The 16,191-nt window shown below is 46.1% G+C and overlaps 1 protein-coding gene across 1 annotated transcript in view; it reads right to left on the bottom strand.

Moving 5' to 3' along the window:
* LOC124998788 (forkhead box protein N3-like) overlaps nt 1-16,191 on the bottom strand; it is a 63,877-nt gene that overhangs the window by 23,134 nt on the left and 24,552 nt on the right. Inside the window, exons 2-3 of the mRNA XM_047573331.1 lie at nt 12,534-13,133; nt 389-540 (exon numbers count right to left, since the gene is read on the bottom strand). Coding sequence (XP_047429287.1) covers nt 389-540; nt 12,534-13,115 — 734 coding nt within the window. The 5' untranslated portion in view covers nt 13,116-13,133. The remainder of the gene's footprint in view (nt 1-388; nt 541-12,533; nt 13,134-16,191) is intronic.

Below are 16,191 nucleotides of genomic sequence, written 5' to 3' on the forward strand. Positions count from 1 at the left end.
CATCTGACATGTGATATTGGGCTAAAGCTGTCGCCAGAGGCGGCAACACGAGCAATTTGCTCCGGCACCTTAGCCGCAAGCATGTCTTGGAATATATGAATTGTATGAAGTTAAGGTCGGACCACTCCACCATCAGCAGGCAGCGGTAACACGGGGACATGCAAACCTGTTTTACTACTAGTGTGAAATTATTCTCCAATATTTACTCATCATCACAGTAAAATAGTCCAGCCTGAGTAAATTTACTGCATCAACTCCTCTCTCAGCCAGTAGAAAATGTAGTGAACACCCGATAAAAATAAAAATAATTAAAAAAATAAATAAAATAAAATAAATTAAAAATACAGTCAGAATTCTTACTTACTTAAGTTCTTACTTAAATTCTTACCTGTGGTGAAAGGTCTGTGGTAGGGTGGGTGGGGAGGTGGAGGGGGTGGCCAGGCCGGGCGAGTAGGGGTGGTAGGGCGTCTTCTTCAGTGCCTGGATCAGGTTGTGCCTATACTCCGGATCTATGGACCACAGCGAGCCTTTGCCTATGCTCTGAGAGAGAAAGAGAGAGAGAAAGAAAGAAAAAAAAAGAAAGAAAGAAAGAAAGAAAGACAGAAAGAAAGACAGACAAAAATAGAGATGGGTTGTTATTGGAAGTGCTGTCAGGCCCCTCACAGCACATCACAAAACGCAGCACGCTGACCTGAGCCGCCGGGTTCAGAGACCAAACACGAGCTCAAAGTCCAGACCTTGTGCTGGATTCTTATTTACCAAACCACCTGTACACACAACAAGTCTGCATTCCCACTGAGAGAAAGACCTTGAGGAAAAACAACATTCTGCGGTTCAAACGCTGATAGATCACTGCCTCACTCCTCCCCTCAGAAACAACATCAGCCATACAAACATTCCCATATTCCCAAGGAAGATAACGCTCCGAGAATTAATGCACCCTCAATGCCACCTCGATCAGTATTTTCCGATCCTCCGCCTCCCCTCGGAAGAAAATCGCAAAGCTTCTGTCTGATTAAGACACAGGAAAACTCTTTAACTTTTTTTTTTTTTTTTCCCACTCCAGAGGCGATGACGGTGTGTATTTTTAGATCAAAGCAGCTTCCCCCTCACCTAATGAAGCTGTCTGCTCTCAATCTGAGTGAAACCAGCCTATAGATTATGGAGAGGGGGCCGCCATGAAAACGCACCCGTCTGTCTGCATCTCTCACATCCTTCTCCCCGCTTTCATCTGCCTTGTCATCTCGACGTGGCAAAATCGGTGGGGTTTGAGCACGGAGGCAGAGAAACACAAAGTAAATATAAAATTAAAGTCGTCAGCCGGGTTCATGTTCAGATCACTTTGTAGTGCTCTGTGATGTGATTCAGGCACGGGCTACGGGGAGGGAAGATGTCACGAATGTGGACTTCCGATTTCTGCAAACACGACAAGGAATCTATTAAGAGGGAAATGTCAGATGTGGCAGGGATCACGTGAGCGGTAATTGGGGACACGTTCTGAAACCTGAGGTGCACTTCGGCTCAAAGTGGATGAGAAACATTCGCCGTGTGTCACCTACATTAGCGTGTCGGTCAAAAATGAGCCAAATTATGCAAAATACCTTAGTGTTAGACGTCCGGGTAGAAGGTTTTTCTGCTATCGTTATCACCTCATGACTGATGTTGCAACTGTACTATACAATTACACCTTACAAGAGCACTAACAGCTGTTTTTTCACAATTCAGTTTGATTTTATATCAATTCATTTAGAGATATTTCAAGAACACCACAATTAAAACTAATGCTGCCACTGATTCCGGTGATTTGTGGTATTCCCTTAATATATTATCTTCTCATCTTGCACATAGCTTCAGGTTGTGTTGTGGCTTCTTTCATGTTTTAGATCTCCCACGCACTCGGACTAACGAGAAGAGGCAGGAAATTACATATTTCAAAAGATCGCTCCAAGGATTTTACGAATCAGTATCGGACCTTTCAAGCCGAATCGATTTGAATTGGAAAATTGATTTATTTTCGTCCTATCGGCCCACTAACAGCGAGGGGCCGTGACCCGCCAAACTGACAGTCGCCCATTGATCAGGGTCAGGGTGGAGGTAAGAGACTAAATGGCCGCGCAGAATCGATGCAGGAACCTATCAGCGAGAGAGAGATGGCTTTGATTGGCTTTTTGGCTAATTTCAATGCACAAACATTTTCACTCTGATGTGGCTCTAGACTAACTAGCTCTGTATTGTGATCTGTAACCCACATATGCACATTCCAGTTGACTGCCGGCTGTTTTCATTACCGTGTGTTTAAGTGCAACCCTTTGGACCAGATGAGGTGACATTAGGTGACTTCACAATTGGCCTTTGTTCTTTTATTGTTGTGTTCAGGCCTTTAGACCCCAAAACACCCATTTGAACCCACTGAAGAAACATACAGAATTCTCTTCACTGAAAGTGTTGTTTTAGTTAAAAAAAAACAAAACCTTCTCTTCTCAACTTATAAATGGCAGTATTTTATTTTTCCCATTTTTCTCAGTTGCTCGCACACTAACAACTAACAACCAAACGTTAGGAAGACGGAACAAGGAACAAGTGGAGAGTTTTCTTTGGTGAGGGATGAAACATCGTCAAGAGAACCGAAGCTTTTACAGTTGCCAGCGTTTTAGCATTATTAGATTATTGTACTACGCCGATGACAGCAAGTGCTCTCTTATGGCCCAAAATTGGAGCAAATGTTTTCACATACACTGAGCAAACTTAGGAATGAAAGCACTTTAAAAATGATCACGTCCATTAAACCTCAAACGTCCCACGCGACGCGCGCACTCTCAAATCGAGCTTCGTGTTCATGTCTGAAATCTGACTTTTCGTTATTTTAATTCGTTGATATCTATACGACAGCATAAACGCAAATCTAATGAGCGACCCCGCAGAGCCTCTGTGGATTCCCTGTGTTTCTCTGCGTGTCTCTTCACCCCGGGATGTCAAAAAGTGTGCCGCGACCCACTACAGTTTCTGACCTTGTAAGAATGCAAGGAGCTAATAAGATGCGTGCGCACTGTTGATTTGTGTGTCCCCCCCCCGTCTTTGCATTAATATGTCAGTCGTGTTGAACACGGGCCATATGTGCCATGCTCTGCTGTGTGTGTGTGTGTGTGAGAATGTGTGTATGGTGAGTTCCCTAGGGAGTGTGATATTACCCAGCGTGGTCTGCTCCTGGGAGTGCTTCTATTACTGCCAGCAACGCCTCTCCTGGAGAGCATGATATTACACACACACACACACACACACACTCGCCTCCACAGAGGTGACCCCCACTGGGCCAAATTTCCCCTCGCGCCTCCAGAATCCCAGCTCTTGTGTGTTTGTGTGTGTGTGTGTGTATATATATATATACGTGTGTGTGTGCAGACTGTCTGCCCTCTCGCCAGCCGATTCCATCAATGCTCTCTCCAGAATCTCTGTCTGCTTGTGCCAACCAGGCAGCCAATCAAAATGTTCAATCTCCACAACCCCGCAGCCCCCCCAATCCCCCCACCCAGTCGATCAGCCAATCACAGGGCGCGTCTCACAGGAAGGGTCTGTCACCTGGGTTATAGTGGTTGCCTTGGCAACAGGCATCATCCAAGCTCGGATGCGAGAGAAGGTGACTTTTTCGTGCGCTGACAAATTCACAAAGTTGCGAGAAAAGAAGCGAGGAAGGCGTTTTCGAGTTCAAGAAGTGGGTTTAAAGTTTCTGTGGGATTCTGGCGCGATACAATGTGACACAGTTTTTTAAAAATACATTCGCTACGCGAAGGAGTATCCCGAAGCGATGGAGCAGGTGATAGAGGGCTGCCATCTTGACGTTCACATGAAACCGATCTCTCTTCAACCTTTCCTCCCATCTTTTTTTTTTGTGTTTACTTTATGTTGTGTTTATTTGTGTAACGCGCTGTTTGCAGCTAAAGAGCAAGATTACACAACAAATAATCCGCAGCACAAAGGTTTAACCCTACTCTGAGAGAAGAGCTCGTAAAAAGTGTGGAACTAAAACCGCCACATTTAGTTTGAGGAAGGCACCCTTAACGGAGACGGAAGAAGAACTGAATGAGAAAGCAGCCGTGTTTTTATGCCTCTGTGGAATAAGGAGCAATGTACAGGTACGTTGTGGATGAAGAAAACATACTGTGACTTGCCCGGGACACATCACGGTGCGAGGAAAAGACAAAAGGGGAAGAAAAAGGAGACAAAGGCGGGGAGAGAGAGAGAGGGGGAGAGGGAGAGAGAGAGAGAGAGAGAGAGAGAGAGAGAGAGAGGGAGAGAGAGAGAGGGATGATTGTGTGTTGCTAACATCTGTTTCCTGTGTTATATAAGCTGTGGGGGCTGGTTTCCCTTGGAAATGGGAGATATTAAAAAGCCCTGCTGCCACTGACCCTGCGAGTAACACTACACTCGTGCTACTGCATTCCAGGCTACGCCATCAGCCTTTACCTGTCATACAAATCACCACACGTACTGTACATCACGACTTAATGGTCTCTGACATAGTCCACACAAACTAAACAACCACGCCGCTCACACCATCATTTCCACTCTGCGAATGTAACCAATTTGGGGTTAAAGGAACGCTGTAAAGCTCATTGAAGAGTTGGATCACAACACTGAAACACCCTCATCACTTTCCAACTCCTAAAACAAAGCCGTGTTGTAGTTGTCACGCTTCACACTGAAACAAAAGCCGCTCTGCCCCACTTCCAGTGTTTATGCTAAGCTAAGCTAACCAGCTGCTACATATTTAATGGGCAGACATGAAGAAAACATCAATCTAGCTCTTGGTAAGGAAGCACAAAAGCATACTTTATTTCCCAAAACGGGAATTGCTCCTTCTTCTCATTGTCAACAAATCCAGTGCAAAAACAAAAAACCCAAACAACAATAAATTCGTCCAGCTAATAAGTAATGTGTGAGTATATCCAAAGCTATGTCTCATTCCTCTGTGCCACAGAGCTTCGTTGTTGTCCCACAACTATTAAAAACGCATCAGCGAGTGGTACTGCTGCGCTGTTTCTTCATGACAACAAAGGACGGCTCTGTAGTTTATTTTTCAGTCAGTCGCATAAATACACCATCCCGTTGTTGTAAAAACTCAACAACACATAAAATGATCCTCAGTTTAAAAACAGACCCCCAACAACTCCTCCGTGTTCCTCTGTGTTTGGTCAACAGTTTTATATCCAGCTGTTCTCAGAGATTCTTTACACTTATTTCAATTCTTCTTTCAAGTTTCAATCTCAAATGTACTTTGAAGTAATGGCTATTAATTCACTACCTTCTCATGGACTGAGGTAATGGTGATGGCGGCTGAGGTCATGGGTCACCGATGGGAAGCACTGGAAAACTTATGTGTTATTCCCAGAAAATGCGGTATTAAGTTCCTGCAAATGCGATCTAATGCAAACCACATTGTTTGCAGCTAAAGGGCAAGGTTACGCAACAAATAATCCACAGCACGGAGGTTCAGCCCCGCTTTAAGATAGTGGCTCGTAAAAAGTGTGAAAGTAAAACTGACGAGGCGCTGGAATTTTTTATGCCCTAATAACAGAACCCCCAAAAAACAATGTATCCACAAATGAAGTCTTTTTAGTTTGGGCAGCCATGATGATCTGTTAGGTGAAGAGCTGCATGCGGCACCTCCTCAGCGTGGGAACTGTCTCCTTTCAGTTTCACTGTTCACAGACTCGTGCTGTAGGCAGCATAAAAAATCTCATAACTGTTGCTCACAGAATGATGGAAAAAGGCCAACTACCGCCTTAACTCTTTATTAAATTACCTTGTTTTGCTGCCCCCCAGGTCTCTGGAAACTGGAGTATTAAAGTACACTCACCAAATATCCTATATATACTATTTATAAGCTGTTTCTGAAAGTAATGCTCGACGGAGGGAATAAATGGGTGCCACAGACAAGTCTGGGACATCAGAAGAAGTCAGAAAGCTTTGCAAAATTGAAAGTTTTAGTGACAAAAATTACACTTAAACAGTATCTACAGCTGCATGCGCTCCTCTACTGAAACAGCATCGAATAGTTTACTCAGTGCTTAACCCGGCAACCATACGAAGCTGAGGGGATTGTTTTATTTTAAGAATGTAAAAGTGAGAACAACAAGAAAAAGCTTTTGTCCATCTGTCCAACCTGTGGAACTGTGTGAGTGATGAACTGAAACAATGTCCAAACATAGATCAGTTTGAGAAAAAAGAATAAAAATGTGATTTTTAAAAGGTGCAAGGATGAGACTGGTTAAAGATTACGTTGACGCTGATGCTGATTAGTATTGTAAGTGGGTTAATTATTGGTTACAGTAATTATTGATTAAGGTGAAGGGGTGGGACTACATGAGGTCAACTTCCTCCCACTCCTTTTTCAAAAATGCAAAGGACAAACTTATCAGGCCCTTTGGTTGCTGTTGTTTTTTTATGTTTACTTTTGTTTATGTCTCTATTTTGGTCTAGGTTTAATTATTTGTCTGTGTTCAAAATAAAAAGAGGAAGAAAGAAAGAAAGAAGACCTATTTGAATAGTTTATGACAAAGGAGAAAGTCATTTTTGTTTCTAGCTCAGTTATGAAATGAGATTAATAAAAAAACACGATGCATGACGCACAGAGAGCACAGAGATGTCACTCTGCGCAGAGGCATCAGTGTAAGAGGCTTTGTAGCTACATTTTCATGCGTAACATGACTTAACCTATACTACCAATCTAAAGTATTATGGCTGCACACAATTTTATGATGGACATTCGCAGCTGGAGGAAAACGCTTTAAAACCTGGCTGCGTTAAAGCCCGATTAACCCACTGTGACACGGGGATCTGTCATCATGTCAACACTCACTGTACACAAACAGATAAACAGGAGGATTAAAAGTATAGCAAACCATACAGCGCGGACCGTATACATGTTTCCAACTCAACCAATTCAGCTGTCCAGCGAAGCTGATGAGAAAAAAATCATTCCCGTTGTTCCGAGGCTTTAATACGTGAACAGAGAGAATTTCGGCAGAGGCTCGAAATGTTCCAAGAGCGAAGGGAACACAGAACTATTAAAGAGGAAAGAGGCGAAGGGAGTGGAAAAGTACAGAAAAGGAGGATTTGTTCAGATAAAGTTGCTTGACACAGACAGTTCATGTACTTGTCGAATGCCAACAAAGAGTTAGCAACAGGTCAAAGAAGGCGAGTTGTGTACGGACGTCACGCTGTTTGAACAACAGGTTGTTTTTGTCAGCACGTACACAAACCGAACGGGGTGTTAGGTGGAAACGTCTTCTACAGGTGCCGCGAGACGCAGCGACTTTTCCCAGACAAGCGAGAAGGCTCTTTCCCACGTGCTTTAAATTTAGTCCTAACATTCTTTTCACCCCCAATTTGTGCGGGCGTCACTTTTTTTTTCTTTTTTTTTTAACATTTCAGGTTTTTTGCATTGTGATTACAGCCGCGCTGTTTCAAAGATAAATACAGAGCACACTCTATAAACTTGCCAACACTTCATGCTGTTTTGAAGATTTCCAGATTCCGAAAAAAAAAAAAAGCCTCTCTTGTTTTGCCGTTATGAAAAATAGACCATCTGGTGCAGAGTAAATTTGAACCAACTTCACTCTATTCTCACTCTATTGAATCTCTCTTCAAAACAGTTTCTCACATCTGTGTCTCGAACGCGGTGGGACCGACGTGAGGAGCTCCCGGAGCAGCCACGCCATAATGTGCTGTCACTTAGCGATTCACCTCCGTGAGGTCATCCGAGTTTTCGCTTCGCCCTTTGGCTGGCCACTTTGATATCATTTTTTTACAGCGATGAGATGAAACGTCTCCAAGAACGCTAACAAATACTTGTCTTACAGATGTTTAAATTGCTCGCCTTAGGCTACACTGAATGAATGGCATGTGGCAACAAGGCTCATGACTCACAACGACAAAAAACAACCTCCAGCGACCCAGGCAGTGTTTTTAACTGCGTTTCGAAGCAGAGATATACTGTATTGTTTCATTTATTTGAAGTCGCGTTTTCTTCGTTCTGGGTCACCACCAACCCCCGCGCAAAATATCTCACTCACTGGGTGCTAAATCTCACCACTGTGGGTCAAATAAAGGATTATCCGATCTTAATTATCTTATCTTATCGGCCATTGCTGGGCAACCAGCATAAATCACCCGAGCGTTTCCCCTGATAACAGCTGCCAGTTTACCTAAAAACAAAACTGTAGAGAGATTGAACCGAGATTGAACAAAAACACCAGAGCTGGGTTTTAAAAATCTCGGAAGATTCACGGGTGGGGGAGATGCGAAATGTGACAGAAGCTACAACTCTGAGAGCGTCTGAAAACTGACTGGATTTAAAAATAATATTTTATTACGTATGACGACAGAGAGGAGCTGCACAAAAGTGAAGCCGTATGTAAGATGTGAAAGTGGAGGGAAAATATTGTGGAAATACCACCAATCTCCAGAGGAAAAAAAAGGTTTTGTGAACAGTTTTGAAAGAGTAATACTCCAAAGTGAATTCATATCGGATTGATTCAGGAAATCAGTAGCGATGCTCAGCCCTGATCAATGTGAGCTGAATACGCTAAAATAAGCACACCGAGCAGATCCAGCTCATGTTATAGATGGATTCTGACAAAGTTTTAATGGTGAATTTAATGTGATTTAGCAGAGCTTTAAACTTCTTTGAACGACGTGTCCATATGGAGAACCTGGCCGACCCCAAAATGCTGCCTCGCTGTGGCTGGATTTCATAACCGGTCCTGTCCCACATTTGTTTCTTGTTCCCCTTCCTCTTTCCTTGCCTCAAATTTAGACTGGGGTTTTCACAAAAACGTCATTCCACAAGCATTTTTTTCTGCACGATGTGAGGATGAAACCAAATTGGAAAGATCTGCGCTTTCTTTTCGAGGAAACTACAACTGAATCCTGGGTATCTTTTTCATCACCCCGTGGCAGTTTTGTGGAAATCTACCTCAAGGTGAACACAGAGAGACATCTTAAGCAAACGAATATGCTCGCATGGCTTCATCGCAAAAAAACTCTCAGATATCGCTAAAACACTTTTGCGGTTTTGTGACGTGGTTGCAAAAGTGCAACGGAAACAATCCCCCATCACCGATGCCAGTGGAGATGACGCCGGGGTCTTGTGACCAGTTTATATGAAGTCAATCTTCCTCAAACTGATGAGAATTTTAGCGAACTATGGGATAACGTGAGACAAGACTTTACAAGAGCTACAGCTCATTCACAAACAACTTTTCAATGGAAGCACGTACAAAGATGCACTTTATCGAAATTTCAGATATATCGCTTTTATTTTGCAAAAAAAACGTAATGGAAACGCAGCAGTGGAGTCTTAGATTACAAAACTGCCTGTTGTCTCTGCTGCGATTTCACAAGAGGCTTTGAAAGATATATTGCCCAGAGTACATCTGCGTGTGTTGTGATGTTACAACACTGCTCTGATCCACAAGTCTGAGGGCAACGGCACTTGTCATTATGGCATGTCATTCAGCGCAGAGAAGAATCCTGTTTGTAAACAAAGCCATGGCAACCATGAGACTAACAATCTCTCACGCTCTCTCTCACAAGTTTACACTCCCACACGCAACACCAGCAAGCACACACACACACACACACACACACACACACACACACAGAGTATATATATACACACGGCTTATTCTAAACTAGTCCCCATCTTGTCATCTGCCTGGATATGACCCAGAAATACAGCCACTGGAACAAATAGGCCACTGTCATATTAATCTCCACCTCTGTAAATTGATGGGAATATAATTTGGCGCGCTCGGGGTCGAGGCCACGTCTCCCCGCTTCCCCGTTTTCCTCCTCCTTCCGCGTACCCGTATCGGCGATAACCCGACCTCCCCTTTCGCCCAAATCCCTCGTCTTTCTCCGTTTACGACAGCGAGCGGCGAGTAAAAAACGCAGCGCAGCCCGGACAGAAACATCTCACGCCCAAGTAATTGCGCGCTCGCTGTCGGAGAGATGCAAACAGGTAAAGGGGAGAAGAGAGCCGAGCGGGGGAGAAGACGCTCGTATTCGCGCGCACAGACTCTCGGCTAAAAGCTCTGAATGGCAGAGTCTGACTGAAATTACAGAGATTCTGTAATTGCAGCTTCAGATAAAGCGCAGTACTTGGCAGGTAGAGTAAGAGTCTGCAGAGATGTGCCCTCATTTCTGCACCGACACGGCGCCCGCGCGTGTGTGTGTGTGTGAGTCCGTTTGAGCATTCATGCGTGCCCGTGAGTGTGCGGTTTGCTTGTGTGTCAGACGCAGCCCGCGAAGCCTTCGGAAGTGTGTGTGTGTGTGTGTGTGTGTGTGCGCGTGCAAGAAGGGAGAATAAGTTTGAAGGGTTAATTAGCGTGCTGTCTTAACAGTGCGCGGTGACAGGAAGACAAGACGGGCTGTCCTTGCCAAAATCACCTCTACACAAGCTGCTGCGCGCACACACACACACGCACAAACAAGACGAGAACATATACTCTTTCTTCCCCCCCCCACCCCGTCCGACACCTCAGTGCCCATTTGAAGCTCTTACACACACACAGACACACACGCCTAAGTCGGCGAAGCCAAATCAGTTTTCCCGTTGCTACAGCAACAGCATACTTTTATGTCAACTGCAACCTTGTTACTATGGAGATATGTATACAAGAGAAACTCTGCTGTAGTCAAGGGCCAGATGACAGCATAGCGTGAGGGTGTGTGCGCAGAGACACACACATGAGCACACACACACCCTATCCTCTTCATCCTTCGTCCATTTTGTTCTTAAACACACGTGCACACGCACGCACACACACGCACGGGAGTTCAGATTCACACGCCGGTCAAGGAAAAGCATAAAGAGCTCTCATATCCTCCGGTATAATCTCAACCGGCTAAACACGCAAAGCCAGCATTGATCCTCGCTGTTTGTCCCCCACCACCCCCAACACCCTCGGGCAAGATGAAATCTAAAGTCTGCTGGCATCTGTGTTATTAAATCCTCCAGTATTAATTTAGCACTAATTGAGTGAGGGATTCATTCCCCATTTACCCTGAGTCTTTAATGGAGCAAAATGTGGATGGGAAAGCCGGTATAAAAGACTGTATCAAGACTTAAATCAAAAGCGAAACGCTGTTCCCGCTGGGGAAGCGCGGAACGTCAGAGTGAAAGAGAACTATGAAAGCAGAGATCATCAACTATTGATAAGGCTGAATCTGGTACAGCTGTAGACAAAATACAGAATATGTTTGACTTCAAGTTGGATATGCCTGCAAACCGCTGATAACTGTCTGGCTGTGAAATAAATAACTACACATGATAGGCCGAATAATGGGGCTCAATTCACCACGTGGCTGAGGGGTTACTTCAAAATAAGAGTCCGCTGGTACTACTCTAGGGGGCAATGCTCCGCACAAGGTGGCACGAATGATACTGTCTAAGCTGTAACCACGAGTTCGTGGCAATAAAATGACGTCGGGACAAATACTGCAAACCGTTTCATGTATTTATGTCTCCGTGGGCACAAATATTTCACCTAATATGTTCGGTTTTATCATGCACTATACCGGCCCGACAATGCGCTTTCTAGAAATTTGAGGTACTAGACAATTACGTGCCCAAGGTACCAATGTAACACAGTCTTTGAAGTGTCATTTGTCAGAGTTATTCAGCTCTAAAAGTGTTAGTAATGAGAGCCCATGGGTTAGTCCAGGAGTTTCTGACTGGCTCGTGTAACAGGCTCCGCCGCCGTCAAAGAAAGAAATTCCCAGGGATCGAAAATGAGTTCACGGCGTCTCCCGACGTCTCGAAGCTCGGAGAAAATGTGTCAAGCGTCCCGGAATTACGGCTGTCACCGGTGACAGGCTCAAAAAGGCTGGCAAACAAAAAAGGCTGACGGGAGCAAGCGCCAGGCTTCCGCACTCGCACATAACTGTGGGTTTTACTTATTACCGCACTACAAGTTTCACTTACGGGAGGAAAGGCTCGAGCGATGCAGCAGGGGTTAATGATACGGTGCCAGCAGGACGAGTGCAAAGTGATTACTATCCTCAAAAACACAGGGAAAACTTGGGGTTATAATCAGTGTCTGTGTTCGCACCGATACAGCACCGCCTGAGAAAACGGCTTCGGTACTGGGATGCTAAACGTTGTTTGATAATTATCCTCAAAAGGGGGTTTTGCATCTACAATTTGTATTAGCATGTAAAATAAATTTAGCGATATATCCCACTGATCTCCAGTTTGGCTACTGAGCTAACATCAGTTAACTCAGAGGCTGAATATTCCTGGTAAGAATAATCTGAAAGTATGGATGTGACATTTTAAAAGGTACACAACCGCGCTTGCAGAGGCTTCCCTGATTATGTCCAGGAAAACGATCAATCAATATTAAAAAAAAAAGAAAAAAGAAAGAAAAAAAAACACAGGGTAAATTTGAATACTACCTCATTAATCCACGACTATTGCCAATCAATACCCAACCCCTCCGCTTCAAGAGAAGTAAATATTGTTTCTGTACCTGGCTGCGATCTTTATCCACCTTCTTGAAGCACTTGTTGAGAGACAGATTGTGGCGCACAGAGTTCTTCCAGCCTGTGGGGGCGCTTGCAAAATAAGGGAAGTGCTCCAGAATCCAGCCGTAGATATCCTTCACCGGGAGCCGCTTGTTGGGCGCGTCCTCAATGGCCATGAAGATCAGGCAGCTGAAGGAGTACGGAGGTTTCCGGTTGGCGCCCGCCGCCAAGTCGTACGCCGAGTGTGCGTCCCCGAGCAGGGGGTCGTCCGGGGAGGGGGACGAGGAGGAGGGCGAGCGGGGGTGCTGGCCGTCGGGGTCCTGCAGGGGGGAGACGCTACGCAGGCCGGAGTGGCTGAAGCTGTTGAGGAGGTCGGTGCTCTCGTGGAGCCAGGAGAGGCTGGTGAGCTCCTCGTCCTCGGCCTTGGAGAAGGAGGCGGACAGGGAAAGGGAGAGGTCGGCCGCCTCGGCCTCGGACGCCGCCGTGGCGGCGTCCCCCTGCCGGTACGGCGGGCTCATGCCCTGCGAGGCACTGGCTCCACTGCTGGGGCTCTGGGCCTTCTTACTGGGGGGCATGGTGGGTCCCATCCAGCCCAGGGCTCACTCCTGGAGACGAGGGCGGCGGAAAGAGAAGGGAAGGAGGCGGTGGGACGGGGAGAAAAGGGGAAGAGAAAACAAACAAGGTCAGCTTGTAAGACACAGTCCATGCCACACATACAGCCTTCATTTTTTATGAAGGGGTTAAAGGGTGGAGACACGCAACACGATTTTGACCACATTCCCAATTAGGCTGGTTTAGATCTGAAGGGGGGAAGCGTACATCATCATTTTTCTCTGGGGCTTTCTCTCCAGATCTGACTGGTACGGCAAATTTAGTGCTTCACTGGTTGAGGAAATCTTGCCTTGTACAACTACCCTCTAATTACTAGCGTACCAGCAAAGTATTGACATTACACAGGGTTGCTGTCATAACACATGAATACTCTTAGAGGTCTCAAAGTAAGCAGGGTCGCAGAGACCATGCCGGTGATTTACCATCACTACGGCAGGAGAAAATGTAATTGTCAAAGGCGGCGCGACAAATGAGCGCAGACAAAAACTAACTCCTGGATTTGCAACATTAGCCGGACTCAGTTCCACAGCGGGGAAAAAAAATCTGCAAACCAGAGATGATCACGGCCGGGAAATTTGTCAAGGAAAGAAAGACACAAAATTAGAGTGTGAGTTCAAATCCGTCCCCCATTCTAATCAGGCCGTTATTCTCTAACATGAGAGCAATGCCGTGCTCGTTACATGCAGGCAGAGCGCGGTAATTGAAGGGGGAACGGGTCTGAGTATCACACCACAATCAGAAGGCTCGCAACCGGGCCTTTGATTGTCCTCGAGCACAGACAGCTGTGGGAAGGACCCAGGCAGCAGTTCCATCCGAATGTAATCTGCTCCGCTCGCTCTGAACATGCTTCGGGATCGAGACACACATGCGCACACCTGATCGGATGCGCACTCAACTCACACAGAAATCTGAATTTGCATGAAGACGGCGGGGCACGTGCGTGTGCTCAAGCTGGGGCGCAAAAAGGTTGCGAAACCAGAAGCAAGGACACGCACAAAGACGCGCGCGCATGACGGCGCACACGTGCGCGCACACAGAGAGAGAGCGGCACCATTAGGACACGAGGATTAAGTGTAGATATGTTCTGGCTGGCCTCTGTGTGGTACGATCGCTCTCTAATCCAAGGTGATCATCGGCCGATCTGTCCCCTCACTCTGCGTGATTGACTGACAGCTGTCACCCATGGCAACCCACTGTGCCGTGACAACTGTCAGATCGCTACAGCTCCGGCTGCCATGTCACCATGGCAACAGAGCAAAACAAGTCATCTCTCCTCTCATTCTGCCGTGTTTTTTTTTTTTTCTCCCTCTTCCCTTTTCCCCCCTCTGTGTCTGTCGCTCTTGCACCTATCTCCTCGTCTCCCTTTTTTTTTTTCCTCCACTTTTCTAACAGCACAGATAACTCTGGTTAGCAGCGTTGATAGGCTGTAGTGGAAGGACTGGGCTAAATATAGAACGGTGATGTATAGCTGCTGCGCTGTTGCTCCGCGTATAGTCGGCCAGCCTATAGTCACCTCGCCGCTCCATCCGACTGTCTCCACGGCACAGGAAAACACTCGGAAGGAGCTCAATCTCTTTGATCTCCTCTCCCCCCCTCTCTCCCTCTCCTCCTTTCACTTCTCACGCCGTCTGATGGCACGCACGCTCATTCAACAAGCTGTACCTGTCTTGAGGTACAGCGGTGTTGCACCAATATTGACATTGAGCATAATGAATTCAAATTGTCCCGGCGACGGTGGCGCCGCAGCCGAAAATAGTGAGCACGTAATCAAAGCAATGGGCGAGGTGGAGAGGGTGTTTGACAGGCTTTTCAAGGCGCGCGCGTGTGTGTGTGTGTGTGTGTGTGTGTGTGTGTGTGTGTGTGTGTGTGTGTGTGTGTGTGTGTGTGTGTGTGTGTGTGTGTGTTTATGCGCGCGTCTGACAGGCGCGTCACGCTACGCGTGTTTGTCTTGAGAAGGAAAAGAGGGCATTGTAGTGACATTGTTCCTAGCAGGAGTCCACTGGAATGCAGAGATGGCTCTGATGCTCTCTTTCTCTCTATCTCCTCTTCCTCCTCCTTGTTATGTTGCCATAGCGGCAAGGGGGCCGTGAAACATTACGGCTGACAGTAAAGTCATCTCATTTTACTGTTGCTATGACAACAAACTCCTCACTGTTGGTTGGGGCCACTGCGAGCTGCCGCCCAAGCCTCGTGCCTTACTGTGTGTGTGTGTGTGTGTGTGTGTGTGTGTGTGTGAATATGAGTGGATGCCAATGTGTGTGTGTGTGTGTGTGTGCCACCCCATCTCCCGTGGGCTCTCATAAAGCTTAACACACTAGCTCAGCTCTAAACAAACTTTCATGCAACTTCTACAACGGCCCCTCAGGACCCACTGCTAAAGGACAAAGGCAGATATCGCTCAAGTTCAGACTAAATGACGCTTGCTGCGAGTGCACGTGCGTGTGTGTGTGTGTGTGTGTGTGTGTGTGTGTGTGTGTGTGTGTGTGTGTGTGCGTGTGTGTCTGAGGCATCCTCACATTTGTCTGACAGATGGGACTGTGCTATTCTCTCTGTCTTCTTCATTCTCTGGATCTCTTTTGTGTTTGCATGCTTTGTTTTGATTTGTGTTCGTTTCTGTTTGGCATGTCCACATTTGGCTTAGCGTTTGCATGTGTTTTTCCCTGTGCGTGTGCGAGTATGTGTATGTGTGCGCGCGCACTGGACGATAAGTACATTGTCTAACTATCCCTCTGCTAGATTCTTTATATAAGTGTCTGTGCATATTGATACAATTCATAACAGCTGAAATCCACGCAGTGTGTCTGTTCTCACTGTGACCCCGGCACCACACTGGTTCTGTTTGCACTCTGCACCCTGATAATATGGACTTGGAACGAGGCCATACATTTAGAATAAGTGACTTTCTCCATTGCTGAACATTTAGTGGTCGGAGGTGCACTTAAGTCAGATTGTTGCTATTATTACGCTGCCATGAATATAGATTTCACACGAGTCTGGCAGGTAACAATGACTGGAAACGGCTGTGTTGAACATTCAGACTTCAACAGATCA

Source organism: Mugil cephalus, chromosome 21, assembly GCF_022458985.1.
Source record: "Mugil cephalus isolate CIBA_MC_2020 chromosome 21, CIBA_Mcephalus_1.1, whole genome shotgun sequence".
Taxonomy (NCBI): Eukaryota; Metazoa; Chordata; class Actinopteri; order Mugiliformes; family Mugilidae; genus Mugil; species Mugil cephalus.